The following is a 16132-nucleotide window of genomic DNA, read 5'->3' as shown; positions in this document are numbered from 1 at the left end:
AACAGATGCTTAAAATGGCTGAGGATTTAATTACTCTTATCAGAGGTTCTCAGCCCCTCCTGACAAGAGACCCAGAGTGGAGGAAGAATCTCCCTCTTCTGATCAGGGATCCATTTTATCAGAACATTCTGATGCAGAGGAACACTCTTACTCCCCTTTTGAGGATTCGGATGCAGAACAGTCCATTCCTTCTGTATCCCCTCCTGAGGATTTTTCTTTTGGGGAAACCTTGCACACTTTGAGGGAACACTTCCATTGGGAAGGCCAAGACTTTTCAGATTCCAAGAAAAGACTTAGGGAATTTCTTTGGTTACCTCAGCACAGACCTCTGGCTATACCCCCTGTTTTGGATGTATTGGATGATGTCTATTCGGAGGCTTGCCTTAACCCTGATTCTCTGCCTCCTGCACCAGTAAAACCTGATAGGTATTACAGAGTATCCAGCTCTCACCAATTTCTCTACAAAGGCCATAATGCTGACCCTGAAACCATTTCACAAGGCCCCAAGGGATTAAAGGCCTCCACTGCCAAGAATCCACTCCCTGCAGAAAGGGAATCCAGATCTCTAGAAAGGTGGGGTAAAAAGGTATATACCTCGGCCACCCTAGCCATGAGGGCCTTAAACTGTCAGTTTCATATGATTAAATATCAACAGTACCTGTTATCACAATTAAGGAACAAAATGTCTCAACCTGAACAACCAGATTTAAAGGAGTTACAGGATATGATGCACAGTGCGGAGCAAGTGGGTAAACATACTTTACAATGTGGTTATGATGCCCTAGAGGCTTCCAGTAGAGTGGCTGCCACAGGATCAGTCATTCGCAGGCATGCCTGGCTTAGGGAACAAAATTTACCTGATCATGTGAAAGCTAAACTTCTTGATGCTCCTTTACAAAAGGATGTATTATTTGGTACTAATGCTGAGGACATACTACGGAAAATGGAAGAAAAAGCCAAATCTATGCAAACTGTCAAGGCTTTCTTACAGGTCCAACCACCACGTTTTAGCAGAAATTGGCCTTCAAAAAACTGGTCCTTTCCAGCCACTGACAAGCCCCAAAGAGGTAGATACAGACGCACAAGGGGCAGAGGGCAATCACAAGGATCATATAGAGGCAGACAATGGCAATCTCCAGCACCAAGAGGTGGTGAAGATAGTGCACAACAATACAGGAAGCAAACCCAATGACTCCCTCATTTCCATGCCAAGCAAGTCTCAGCTGACAGCACCTTTGGGAGGAAAACTAGCATTATTTGCAAGCAATTGGCATATTGTCACAACAGACAAATGGATACTGGACATTATAAACAGAGGCTACAAATTTCAATTTCACACTCTTCCAAAAATGAGAGGCATGCCAAACCTGCCACAAAATCAAAGGGCAGAGGCACAACTGCAAATTTCAAAGCTCCTAAACATGAGAGCTATACAAAAGGTACCTACACACCAACAAGGTCAAGGTTTTTATTCAAGACTTTTTCTGGTACCAAGAAAAGGAACCGACTGGAGACCCATTTTGGACTTATCCATCCTAAACACATTCCTACTTGTGCCAAAATTCAAGATGCTCACATTACAGCAACTTCTTCCCATGCTGGGCAAGGAGTTTTGGCTGGTAACATTGGACCTCAAGGAGGCATACCTGCATGTCCCAATCAGAGCTGCAGAAGATACCTCAGATTTCTTGCAGGTTCAATCCACTATCAATTCTCTGCATTGCCCTTTGGCTTATTTTCTGCGCCCAGAGTATTCACAAAGTGCCTGGCATCAGTGATTGCCTACTGCAGACTTCAAGGTATACAAATTTACCCTTATCTGGACGACTGCCTGATCCAAGCGGACAGCAAACGCATACTACTGGAACATCTGGCATATGTGACATGGTTACTGCTTTCTCTGGGATATACCATCAACAAGGAGAAATCAAGACTAACACCATCTCAGAAAACAACCTTCCTGGGTGCCAACTTGGACACAAACACCCAGATGGCATATCTTACGCCAGAAAAACAAGGGCAACTATCGCAGTACTTCAAAACACTAGCAAAAAGTACCAGGCTTACTGCAAGTAAAATCCTGCAGGCTCTGGGATTCAGGGCATCTTGCATTCTTCTAATCCCATGTGCAAAGCTGCATATGAGAAAACTTCAATGGTACCTAAAAAATCTATGGTCTCAACACAGTCACAGTTTGGAAGCAGTTATACCAATAATTCCATGTTTGCAAAAGGAATTTCTATGGTGGGCCCAAGCATGTCAAGTAAACACAGGCCTTCCATTCTGCAAGCCTCAAGCAAAACAAGTCATAACCACAGACGCCTCAGATTACGCCTGGGGGGCGCACATGAAGGACAGGTGCATTCAGGGCAGATGGTCCCAAAAGGAAAAGCACCTTCACATCAATCAAAAAGAAATGCTAGCAGTAATAAATGCAATTACAGCTTTCAAGGACTTCCTGCATCCAGGACAATTACTGATAAGAACAGACAACACCACAGTAATGTGGTACATAAACAAACAAGGAGGAACACATTCATACCCCTTGTGCAGACTAGCCATGACTCTTTGGAACTTGGCTCTGGAAAGACAAATCGAACTTCAAGCACAGTACTTGCCAGGACTGGAAAACACACTGGCAGACACTCTAAGCAGAAATATGACAGATCCACACGAATGGAAGTTACATCCTCAGGTGTTTACAGAGATAATCCAAGCGTGGGGGAGGCCAGACATAGATCTTTTTGCCTCCCACAGGAACCATCAACTGAAAAAGTTTTGTTCAAGGACCTTTCATCCAAAGGCCTGGAAAGTGGACGCCCTTTCATTCAGTTGGACAGCATGGACAGTTTATGCATTCCCACCTCTGACCGTTCTGCCCAAGGTGCTTTTGAAAGCAAGAACAGACAAACTGAGGATGATACTGATTGCTCCAGATTGGCCAAGGCAACACTGGTATCCACTCCTGAGGAGCCTAACACATACTCCTCCCTGGTCCCTGCCTCTAATGCCTCTCCTACTGACTCAGAACAGCTACAAAACTCTTCACAGTCAGCTGAAAACACTCAACCTCGCTGCATAGAAAATTCCTTGACACCACAACAGTCCCTACTCTCCAAGGAGGTGCAGGATGTCATTTTGGAGGCCAGAAGACCATCTACTAGAAAAGCTTACTCTGCAAAATGGAAGCGGTTTTGCTGTTGGAATGAGAAGAGGCCAGGACCCTAGAAAATTGAACTTGCCTCAGGTTTTACAGTACCTAGCTGAACTGCTGAACAGTGGACTTTCATTTTCTTCCATAAAAATACATGCCTCAGCCATTTCTGCAGAATTCAACACAGATCCTCCTTTATTCTCTCACCCACTCTTACGACAGTTCCTCAGAGGGGCTAAGAATATAAGACCTCCAAGGAAACAACCAATACCAGCCTGGGACCTTAATTACATACTAGAAAAATTAACATTGCCTCCCTTTGAACCTGTTGCCTCAACAGATCTGCAACATTTGTCCTGGAAAACAGCTTTCCTTCTGGCCATCACTTCAGCTCGTAGGGTTTCTGAACTACAGGCCCTCATGGCGGTGCAGCCCTTCCTCATCTTCCATCAGGACAGGATTTCCTTGCACCAACCCATCTTTTATGCCAAAAGTGGTATCCAGGGTAGCCTTAAATCAAGCCATACACCTACCTACCTTTTATCCTAACCCTCAAAACAAAGGGGAGAGGCTGCTTCACACTTTAGACATCCATAGGCAGCTACGTTATTATTTGGACAGAACAAAGTCCTTCAGGTAATCAGAACAACTTTTTGTGTCCTATGTCAGAGGGGCTCAAGGGAAACCAGTTACCAAACAGACCATTTCCAAGTGGATTGGCCACTGCATACGGTTTTGTTATTCCTATCATGGGAAATCTGTCCCTACTGGTATCAGATCTCACTCCACCAGGGCCACAGCCACCTCTACAGCCTTCCTCAGAGGCGTTCCTACTAAGGATATTTTGGAGGCAGCCACTTGGAGTTCTCTACATACCTTCACAAAACACTACCACCTACCCTTATATTCCAGAACAAGAGCAGGCTTTGCCACTGCTGTTTTGCAGGGCATTCTGGCTCAACCCAGTTCCTCATAAACCTACCACCCTATGCATAGCTTTGGGACTCTACCCATCTGTGATTACTGCAGCTGTATGCACGATGAACATAGTACAGTTTTGTACCTACCATAAGTGTAGATGTTCGAGTGCTAATACAGCTGCAGTACAGCTTTCCCTCCCTCCTTCCCCACTTGATAAAGGCATGGGGCCTAACAACCTCTTCATACCACCTGACTGGGTTATCCTGCTATGTTTTATTTGCTTGCTTACACTGATTTTGCATTACATTGCATTGCCTGCATATGTAGATAAGCCTTATTTATGTATTGCCTTCCTTTTGGGGGCATCTGACATCTGGGGCAAGAAAGACTGAAGAACATGGCGTCGGCTGTGTCTTGTATACTCTGGCCTTACTGACGTCAGAAGAGTAAGCGACGACAACCAACGCCGGACCAAGACTTTGGAATTCGGCCGACCGAGGGACCGCTTGACGGCTGAAAACCCATCTGTGAGTACTGCAGCTGTATTAGCACTTGAACATCTACATTTATGGTAGGTACAAAACTGTACTTTGTGTACACTTACCATAAATGTAGATGTTCAAGTGTATTCACCATTGCAGTCCTTGTTTCCTACCCACCAGCCCCCATCTCTCTCTCTCTCTCTTTACTTCTCTAAATGTATTACTCACCCCTTACAGGGCTATTGGTATTTACTTTTTACTGGTGGTGTTTTTTCCACCATAACTTAGCTCCCTGTTTGGGGGCTCCTGACATTTGGGGCAAGAAAAACTGATGTAATGGTGTTGGCTGCTTGTTTTTATACCCCCTGACGTCAGTCCTGGAGCGACAGCAATCGACGCAGAAATACTAAGTCTCTGGTATTCGGGCTGACTGAGGGCTACCTCCAGGCAGATAACCAAAGTGTGATGACTGCAACAGTAAATATACTTGAACATCTGCACTTATGGTAAGTGTACACAACTGTACCGTCTCTACTCACTGCTGTGATTTTTCAAGGTCAATGCTGTAATTTTTTGTTGCCTAGGTTGAGAGGTGTGTGTGTTTCCCCATTCATTAAGAATGTATGTAAACAAAATGCTTTCATTTGCAGTGGTTGAAACAGTAACTTAATGTATTAGGTTACAGTTTTAAGCAGAGTTGAGCCCCAAACTTGTGCTTACCTTCTTGAAGAATATTTGATCTTTCCACTCCTCCCAAAATACTTGGTTTATATAAAGTTTATAACATCTTAATTTTCCCTCTCCTCAACACATTTCTCAAAATAATATCTGTTTTGTAGAAAAAAAAGTGTAAAACTTCTCCTTGTGGAAGATTTTCAGTCCATATATCTCTAGTTAATCACTGTATATTAAACAGATCAGACAAAAGTAGTAGAAGTAGCGAACTTAAACTCATCTTAAGTAAAAAAAATAAATAAATAAAAATTATATAATTGTACAGAATTACTAAGTATTCGAAAGTAATCTAAGCAAGGCAGGCAGTCTGTTCCCAGTTGAAAATCCTTCATTAAGTACACAGACAAGCGATTCAAGTAAAACAAAAATAGAGTAATAGTTTCCTCACAAGCTTTCTAAATATATGTATACTTTTTATCAGGTAAGGGAGTGGTTTATTGTGCTGTAAAACAGTGTTATTGGTACACATGTTAAATTCACATCCCTTCCCCTGTCAGTATAATATTCAAGCTAAGCCTACGCTATTTAGTAGCTGTCATAATATAACCCGTATATACTTTAAATAAAATTTATAATGATGGTGGTACCTCCTATTTAACCAGATAATTAAGTAGATTTTTAAGTCTGTGTTTTTATCCAAGACAATATACTACATGGCTGGAAATGTATCAACCCTCGTCCATTTGGCAATCAGAAAATATATATAAATATATACATACACACTTTGCAAGTAAAAAATCAATTGTAAAAATCATATTTTCATAACCTTTTGTTAACAAAGATCGCTTTCGTCCTTCTTGACGACTTCAGTCTGTGTACAAGAACCCTAAAAACTATCTTATAGAAGTATATATAATTGTATAATTAGTATTGTTATTACACATCATTTTGAACGAAGTGGAAAAAAAGATAACCAGAAAAATAAGAAAAAATTTATGATGGAAACAAAGTATACACTTAAATTACATCTGATTTAAAGTGATATTTAAAACCATCTGGTAGAATAAAATAAAATCAGTCATGTAAACAATGTGGTAATTTTCTAAGTTCCATTGCACGTTTAATTGAACAGTAGTAGTTTAGTCCAGGCTTCCTAAAAGAGTTCAGCTTTAATTGCCACATGAGTTCATGTTTCTCCAGAATATTCGGTATGTCTCCTTCAAGATCACCCGTGTCTTTGCAATCCAGGATCTGGAACTTAAAACCTGTGTGTCATTTATGAAGAGAAAGATGTTTGGCTAGTGCTTTATTTTTACATCCAGAGTGGATTTCTGACAGATGACATGAAATCCTATGCTTGAGTTTATTTACAGTCTTGCCCACGTAGAATGCATCACATTCATTGCACTGTGCCTTGTAAATTACTTTTGTAGTTTTACAGTCACCCCCTGCACTGGTCTTAATGATTTTCTTTAAATAAGGGAAATAAAAACAATTGCCTTGCTGTGTAAATACACAAAATGTACAATTAGTTTCACATCTTTTAATGTTTCTCTCATATGGTCTCGGTTTAAATTCAACAAAACTTCTAATGTTCCTGGCCTTCCTATAAACAAAGGATGGGGCTTCACCTAAGATGTTAATCAGAAAAGGGTTTCCTGTGACAATTTCCCAGTTTTTCTTCAGTAATATGTTTGATACTGTGATAATCCAAAGTGTACATCAGGATGCAGCTATTTTTCTGGATATTATTTGAGTTTCACTGTTGCAGTCATTACATTTGTGTAATCTGCTGGCAGGATACCCACAGTCGGCCTGAATTCCAAAGTCTTGGGTCCTGCGTCGGTTGCTGTCTCCTCTTCCATGACGTCAGGTCGTCAGGGGTATAAAACATGCAGCTGACGTCATTTTCTTTAGTCTTTCTTGCCGCGCGGTGCCCGAAGCAGAAGCATTTTGCAAGTGTCGGTTGGCCAACTCCTGAAATATTCGAGTTTGAGTTTCAGAAAAGTCTTCACTAAAGCTAAGTACCCCATTGGGGAAACTTTTTTCTTGTTCCATACCGATGTCATAAAAAGTTAATAATTGTATTACTTGGGGAAAGCAAATACCTCCTAAAGATTTCCATTTATACTGTATTCCTTGTGTAGGCCCTAATCACAACGTGCCTGGCTGTCGGTTTTGTGCTAGATTTAACCAACGCACTCTTAAGCGTCAGTATATTTTTGCCTCAAAGTACTTTGGAAACAGATTTAACTGTCCAGAAATGTCGTCAGATAGCAATCCGACTACCAGAGTGCATAAAAAACATAAAGAAAAGGACAGGGAGAGACCGTCGATGTCCAAAACCGACTAAGCTTCTCCTAAGCCAGTCGCCGGTTCTCTGTGAGGTGCTTTCGCAGCCCCTGATACCCGCTACTTTCGAGTCGCAGGCCACTACCGACACCCATGAGGAGTCCAGCATGCCGCGAGATACTCAAAGTATTGGACCCACGTATGTATCTCCCTCGGATGGGTCCAATGCCGCTGAGCAGGCACCAGCTTCTGAGGGTGTATTTAGGCCTCAACATTTGTATATCAGACCGACGACAGCTGCAAAACAAAAGGCAAAAGCAACTTCTAAAACTAAAAAAACAACACATGAGCCACGTGCTCAGGCCTCTGTCTAAAAAACAGATGATCAAAATGGCTGAAGACCTTATTACCTTGATCAGGGGTTCCCATCCCCCTCCAGATAAGAGGCCTAGGCAAGACACTGATTATGAATCTTCAGATCAGATTTCTATTTTTTCTCATTCCTCTTCTGATCAGGAATTGTCTATTCCTCCCTATGAGGATTCTGATGCAGAGGAGTCTATTCCATCTGCATCACCTCCTGAGGATTATTCATTTGGAGAAAACTTGCATACTTCGAGGGAGCATTTTCACTGGGAGAGTCAAGATTTCTCAGAATCAAAAAAGAGGCTCAGGGATTTCCTTCTCTCTCAGCACAGGCCGTTAGCCAATACCCCCTGTTTTAGACATTGTAGATGATGTGTTTTCAGAGTCAAGCTTGACCCCTGACTCCTTACCTCCTTCCCCCAGCAAGCCTGACAGATGTTAGAGTCCCTGACACACATAAATTTTTATTTAGAAACCCTGCTGCTGATCCTGAAATTATTTCACAGGGTCCAAAGGGAGTTAAGGCCTCAACAGCAAAAAAAATCCTACCCCCTTTGACAGAGATTCAAGGGCAGTGGACAGATGGGGAAAAAAGGTTTATACATCTGTAACCTTGGCAGTTAGGGCCTTAAACTGTCAATTTCATATGCTCAAGTATTAACATCATGTTATGGGATTGCTGAAACAGAAAATGTTGATTTCTGAATGTGCAGAAAATAAAGAATTGCAGGAATTATTGCATGCAGCTGAACAGGTTGGAAAGCATACTTTGCAATGTGGTTTTGATTCCTTAGAGGCCTCCTGCAGGGCAGCAGTTACTGGATCTGTGATTAGGAGACATGCCTGGCTAAAGGAACGGAATTTGCTTGATCATGTTAAAGCTAAATTGTTAGATGCACCTTTACAGCATGATACTCTGGTATTAAGGCAGAAGAGGTTTTAAAGAAAGTGGACGATAAAGCTAAGTCTATGCAAACTGTAAAAGACTTCTTACAAGTGCAGCCACCAAGATTCAGTAGACACTGGCCTGCAAAAATTGGTCCTTTCCTGTGTAAGACTGAGCTCAAAGGGGCAAATCCAGACGCACTAAGGGTTCCAGATACCAGGCACAAGATTCATACAGGTCAAAGCAATGGGGCACTTCTACCTCCAAATCTGGAGGAGATAAAGCGCAAGCCTACAGAAAACAGTCCCAATTACTTCCCTCTGCCTACACCAAGCACTTAACTTTTGGCAGCACCCTTAGGGGGGGGAAAGTAGCACTTTTTGCTCAAAATTGGCAGTTAATAACCCAGGACAAGTGGGTGCTAAACATCGTATCACAGGGATACAGATTCCATTTCCATACTCTGCCAATGGCAAATGGTTGGCCAGATCTGCCAAAAAATCAACGGGCAGAGGCACAGAAACAGGTTACGTCCCTCATGGATATGGGGGCCATTCAGCCAGTACCAGAACAGGAAATAGGACAAGGTTTTTACTCTACTGTTCTTGGTACCCAGAAAGGACAAGGCCTGGCGGCCAATACTGGATTTATTGATTTTGAACACATACCTGGACATTCCAAAATTCAAAATGCTGACTTTGCAGCAGCTTCTGCCTATGCCGGGTAAGAATGCTTGGCTGGTGACATTAGACCTAAAAGAGGCATACCTGCATGTCCCAATAAGACAGTCGTGCAGAAGATACCTCAGATTTAAGGCTAGCTCAATGCATTACCAATTTTCTGCACTGCCCTTTGGCTTATCTACTGCACCCAGGGTCTTTACAAAGTGCCTGGCACCAGTAATTGCATTTTGCAGACAAAGAAGTATATAAATATATCCTTACTTGGGCGACTGTCTCATTCAAGCAGAGAACAAGGACATTCTTCTTCAACACCTGGCATTTGTGAAAAGGCTTCTAACATGCCTAGGGTACACAATAAACGAAAGGAAAACACAACTGGTACCATCACAAAAGTTAACATTCCTGGGTGCAAGCTTGAATACAACTGCCCAGATGGCTTACCTCACGCCAAACAAGCAAAGGCAACTGACTACTTACTTCAAACTGATGGCAACAAAAACCCAATTATCTGCAAGACAAATTCTGTAGGCTTTGGGCTTCATGGCATCTTGCATCCTACTGATTCCATATGCCAGACTGCATATGAGGAAACTTCAGTGGTACCTAAAATGTTTATGGAGTCAACATTATCACAGTCTGTAAACAATGATTCCTCTCATTCCCTGCGTACAACAGGAGTTTCTATGTTGGGCAAAGGCATGTCACCAAAACAGGGGACGGGCTTTCACTCTACCCCCTGCCAGCCAAACCTTAACAACAGATGCATCAGATTATGCCTGGGTGGCCCTTATGGTGGGAAGATGCATTCAGGGCATATGGACCCCAAAACAAAAGCATCTACATATCAACCAGAAAGAGATGCTAGCTGTTCAAAATGCCCTAACAACCTTCAAGGACTTACTTCATTCAGGACAACTACTGATAAAGACTGACAAACACCATGGTCATGTGGTATATAAACAAGCAGGGGGTCACACACTCTTATCCCCTTTGCAGATTAGCCATGGTACTGTGGGTCACAGCTTTGACTTACCAAATACATCTTCAAGCTCAATTCCTGCCAGGAAAGCAAAATACTCTGGCAGACGATTTAAGCATCAACCTTATGGATCCTCACGAGTGGAAGCTAGATCCACAAGTCTTCAGCGTGATAACAAAGAAATGGGGGAGCCCAGACATTGATCTATTTGCCTGTTCTCAAAATTATCAATTGAAAAGATTCTAGCCAAGCACTTATCACAGACAAGCATGGAAAGTGGATGCCTTATCCTTCAGTTGGAAAAACCTATCAGTTTACGCCTTTCCTCCTCTGTCTCTTCTTCTCAAGGTCCTCCTAAAAGTCAGACAAGAGAAACAAAAGATGATACTAATTGCCCCGGACTGGCCCCGCCAATACTGGTACCCAATCCTAAGGAACTTGTCTCAATACCAAGCTTGGACCTTATCTCAAAGACCTCAACTACTGTCCCAGCAAAATATTCAGATCCTGCACAATCAACTCCAGACACTGAACCTGGCAGCATGGCTGATCATGTAGTTATACAAACAACACCTCTCAGTAAAGCTGTGATGGATGTCATTTTGGAAGCCAGATGGCCTAGTACTAGAAAATCTTATGCTGATAAATGGAAGAGACTCTGTGCTTGCAATCAAGCACAAAGAGCTGATATAGCAGAACCAAATATTCCTCAGATATTACAATACTTGACTGAGATGTTTGACAAAGGCCTATCTTTCTCATCAATTAAAATCCATGCCTCTGCCATTTCGGCTCATTACAATACAGAGCCACCAATCTTTTCTCATCCATTGCTTATATCTTAGAGGAGCCAACAATTTAAGGCCTCCTAGGAGATCACCAATACCTGCATGGGACCTCAATTATGTGTTGGAAAAGCTCACCCTGCCTCCATTTGAACCAGCTAATATAAAGTTCTTATGGAAAACAGCTCTGTTACTAGCATTACTTCAGCCAGAAGAGTTTGAGCTACAGGCCCTCATGGCTGTAGAGCCTTTTGTCATATTTTACCCAGGCAGGGTGTGTCTGAGGACAAATCCTACATTTATGCCTAAGGTGGTTTCCAGTGTGGCCCTTAACCAAACATTTCATCTGCCAACCTTTTATGCAAATCTGCAGAACAAGGGGGAGAGAATTCTGCATTCCTTGGACGTATATTTGTATATGTACTTCTGACTAGCTATCAGTGCTATTTACTGTAGATCTGCAAGATTAACATAGATCTTGCTGTTTGCTTTTAAGCTTACTCTGTGTTGTTATCCTACTGGAAAAAAATTAAGGTTTTTTTTGCTTTTGTGTATTTTTTTTGTATTGATCTTTTCTCCACAGCCTCTACTGAAAAGTGTTTTACTTGGCTGATTCAGTCAGACTATGCTGATTATTTATTAATGTTTGTTTAAGCTGGCACTAACCAGTGAATTAGATGCTGTGTTTTGTTCTACAAATATATTTTTTAATGTCAGCACTCCACATATTTGTTTTAATTTTGTCCACACAGGAGCATGGCAGCATTTGCAGGAATGTGTGATGGTGGTTCAACAGAAGATGGCTGCCTTGCAGCATCACGGGATGACACAACCCTTAATGCACTGAACATTGTAAGTAGACCTGCCCTACAAATTTCTGATATCTTATTCAGTTGTGTGTATCTAGCTTTACTGTTGTCTGGGGGAGAACTTGTAGCTCCTTTTGCTGCTGTGCTAATCATCATAGCACATGCTCTAATGATATATTAATAAATCTGTATGTTGCATCATCCTGCTCTAAGAAGCCTGGCAATTGACACCTGAACAAAACTGAACAGTCCAGTCATCTGGGTGCTCTTTCTGTGGTGATGGGGATATATCTTGAAAAGGAAAAGGCATAGTTGATGTCATTTGCATTCATTTCTCAACTGATGGGTCTTGTATCCGACTCTGTTGCTTTTACCAGACTCTCAAATTCAACTCTTGAGTTTAAGCCTTTACTCATAATCCCCCACTTTCTGGTACACCTCTGGTCTTGTTCGCCACCACATCATTCAGATGTGGATTTCTGCTCTCAAGTATTTGGATGTTGAGATACCGATGTATCCTTTTGTGAAATGTTTCTGCAGTTAGCTTACTTCCTTCCTTCCTTTATTGTTAGATTGTACATATTTGTTTCTACCCATTGTCTTCCCTTTTTCTGTCCCGTTAGAACTTTCAACCCTTTCAGGGTACTCTCTTCATACCATCGTTGGTACTCTTCCTTCATTTTTGTTTACTTGCTTTTCCGGTATAACTTGCATACCATTCCTGGTATTTTCTTCCTTTGTTCTGCTTGAGGTTTTCATTTTCTCTCCATTGTTTTTTTGGTTGTAGAAAGAGTTTATCTTCTGGTTATTTCTGATAGACCTATGGGTTTTAAAAAGTGCACCTCCTATGGGCATAAGATCTAGTCTGTTCAGGTGTCAGATGTTCTTAGTGATTCACTGTTGCAGTCATTACATTTGGGTAATCTGCTGGCAGGTTGCCCTCAGTCGGCCTGATTAACAAAGTCTTGGATCCTGCGTCGGTTGCTGTCCTGTCAGGTCGTCAGGGGTATAAAACACGCAGCCAATGCCATTTTATTCAGTGTTTCTTGCCGCGCGGTAGCAGAAGCAGTTCGCAAGTGCCGGTCGGCCGACTCCTGAAATTTTCGCATTCGAGTTTCAGAACCAAAGTCTTCAAACTAAAGCTAAGTACCCCATTGGGGAATCTTTTTCTTGCTCCTTACCAATGTCAGTAAAAGTTAATTGCATTACTTGTGGGAAGCAAATACCTCATAAGGATTTTCATTCGTACTGTATTCTTTGCCTAGGCCCATATCACAACGTGCCTTACTGTCGGTTTTGTGCTAGATTTAACCAACGCACTATTAAGCGTCTGTATATTTTTGCTTCTAAATATTTTGGTTCAAGATTCAATTATCCTGAAATGTCATTGGTTAGCAATCCAAATACCGGAGTTCTCAAAAAACGCAAAGAAAAAGACAGACCATCGAGGTCCAAAACTGACGAAGCTTCTCCTAAGCCAGTCGCCGGTTTGCCGGTACTCAGTGAGGCGCTTTCGCAGCCCCTGATACCCGCTACTTTTGAGTCGCAGGCCTCTACCGAGACCCATTTGGAGTCCGGTACGCCACGAGATTCTCAAAGTATTGAACCCACGGATGTCTCTCCCTTGGATGGGTCTGGAGCCGCTGAGCAGGCACCGGCTTCAGAGGGTGTTTTCAGGCCTCAACATTTTTATATTAATGAGGAAATCAACACAGTGTGGCAAAAGAGTGGCAACACAACACAACTAAATAAAATCCACTCCTAGAGCCAATAACCTACGACCACGGTTGAAAAAACACGTTTATTAGTCCACAGGTCACAATTCACAGATGTAATCCACAAAAAATCACAATATAAAATCCATTTGGCACACAACAGGTCAAGTGCTTTCGTCAATAGAATTCATCAGAACAATTCATTGCTTGTGCAATTAACCTTTTTATATAAAAAAAACTGCCATCAATTAAGTGAAACAACCCTAAGTTAAAGTGACAGTGTTATTCAAAGCTAAAAGAATACTAAAACAATTAAGAATTTCACTTAAAAGACTACAAATCACTCAAAACTGAATACAAATCACTCAAAACTGAATACATAGTATATGTAATGTGTATATTATAACAAAATATGATCATGTTGGAATGATGGGAAATGTTAATACATGATTTCTGGGATAAAAATATTAGAAATATTAAAAACATTGAAATTCAAAAATAGCAGCCACTAAGCTATTTCGAAATTTAGTTGCCCGATACCTCAGTTCACGCTTTAAACTAATGTGCTCATTAATCCCTGGAACTACGGTGGCATTATGTCTAAGTTGCCATCTTACATCTGCTCTAAGCAGTTGGTTGGCCCAGTCACCTCCCCTAATATTCTTGGCCACAACCTCCAAATTCCCAAGCCGAAAATAATGGTCCGGGTAGCTGGCAATAAGGGCATTATTGTCATCCTTTCTTAAAATACTGTACATATGTTCATAAATTTTCCTGTTCAGTTTTCTTTCTGTTTTCCCTACATAAAAATATCCACATGTCTGACAAACAGCAAGGTACACCAAACCCATGGTGGTGCAAGAACCTGCAACAAAATTGACAACAATCTTGTAGGACCCAAGTTCCACTGATGGAGTGTCAATTATGAATTTACAGTGTTCACAAGCCCCACACTTAGTAGTTCCTTTTTTGTAACCCTTCTTATCGGGGGTTTGGTTTTCCAATAAATTTTTAAAATTTCTATTAACCCTATATGTAAAAAAGGCTGGTCTCCTAAGACCTTCAATAGTTCAGTATTCCCTTTAAACATTACCCAATTGTTTTTAATAATGTTTTTAACTCCTAGTGAAGTTTCCCCATATGTTAACACCATCGTCCATGTAAAATCTTTATCTTGACTAGGGGTTTGGTTAACAATACCTTCCTCATCACCAAGAAGTGCCCCCCCCCTCCTAAGAGGCCTAGGCAAGGCACTGATTATGAATCTTCAGATCAGGTTTCCATTTCTTCTGATTCCTCTTCTAATCAGGAATTTTCTATTCCATCCTATGAGGATTCTGATGCAGAGGAATCCATCCCATCTGCATCTCCTCCTGAGGATTACTCTTTTGGAGAGACTTTGCATACTTTAAGGGAGCATTTTCATTGGGAGAGTCAGGAACTCTCTGAATCAAAAAAGAGGCTTAGGGATTTCCTCCTTCTTCCTCATCATAGGCCTTTGGCAATACCTCCTGTATTAGACATTGTTGATGTGTTTTTGGAATCAAGCATGGCTCCCGATTCCCTGCATCCGGCTCCTAGTAAACCAGACAGATATTACAGGGTTCCTGACTACCCCAAATTTCTATTAAAAAATCCTGCTGCTGATCCTGAGTCTATTTCTCAGGGTCCCAAGGGTGTAAAGTCCTCTACAGCCAAAAATCCTACCCCCGCTGACAGCGATTCCAGGTATAAGCTCTTACTCATTCCAGGGCACTGGATAGATGGGGAAAGAAGGTTTATACATCTGCAACCTTGGCAATCAGAGCCTTAAACTGCCAGTTTCATATGCTTAAATATCAACAGCATGTTATGGGCTTACTGAAACAGAAACTGATGTTGATTTCTGATTATGTGGAAAATAAAGAGTTACAGGAATTATTACATTCAGCAGAACAGGTTGGAAAGCATACTTTGCAATGTGGTTTTGATTCCTTGGAGGCCTCTTGTAGGGCCGCCGTTACTGGATCTGTGATTAGAAGGCATGCCATGGCTCAAGGAGCAAAATCTGCCTGATAGGTTCATAGGTGTGTACTAGGCTAATGGCCCTGGAGCCTTTTACAAGCCTAGCCCATAGGATTAATCTGGCAGCGTGCCACCCAACCTTAGTTACCAGAGCCTCAATCTAGTAAAATTTTCTGTTTCCCATCCACTCATCAAGATTTCTCTTGAAGAGGGCCAGTGAGGCACTCTGCTTTACATGTACTGGAAGCCTATTCCTTAGCATGGGCAGTCTCTGGGTTTATGAAGCTGTCCCTCCAGCTTGTTCTGTTGGTTGTGGTAATGAGGTTGAGGTCTCTGGAGCGTGTAGTGTGGAGGGATTGGCATTTCTTTAATTCTTTTTTT

At 41.8% G+C, this 16132-nt stretch overlaps 1 protein-coding gene across 7 annotated transcripts in view; it reads left to right on the top strand.

Annotated features, from left to right (window-relative positions):
• Positions 1–16132, top strand: part of RERE (arginine-glutamic acid dipeptide repeats) — a 3515893-nt gene that overhangs the window by 2308673 nt on the left and 1191088 nt on the right. For all 7 annotated transcript variants that reach the window (XM_044063104.1, XM_044063103.1, XM_044063106.1 and 4 more), the window contains one exon: positions 11976–12075. In XM_044063104.1, coding sequence (XP_043919039.1) covers positions 11976–12075 — 100 coding nt within the window. The remainder of the gene's footprint in view (positions 1–11975; positions 12076–16132) is intronic.

Source organism: Protopterus annectens, chromosome 2.part1 (assembly GCF_019279795.1).
Source record: "Protopterus annectens isolate FY-2018-M chromosome 2.part1, PAN1.0, whole genome shotgun sequence".
In the NCBI taxonomy this organism is placed as follows: Eukaryota; Metazoa; Chordata; order Ceratodontiformes; family Protopteridae; genus Protopterus; species Protopterus annectens.
This window is presented reverse-complemented; position numbering and strand designations above follow the sequence as displayed.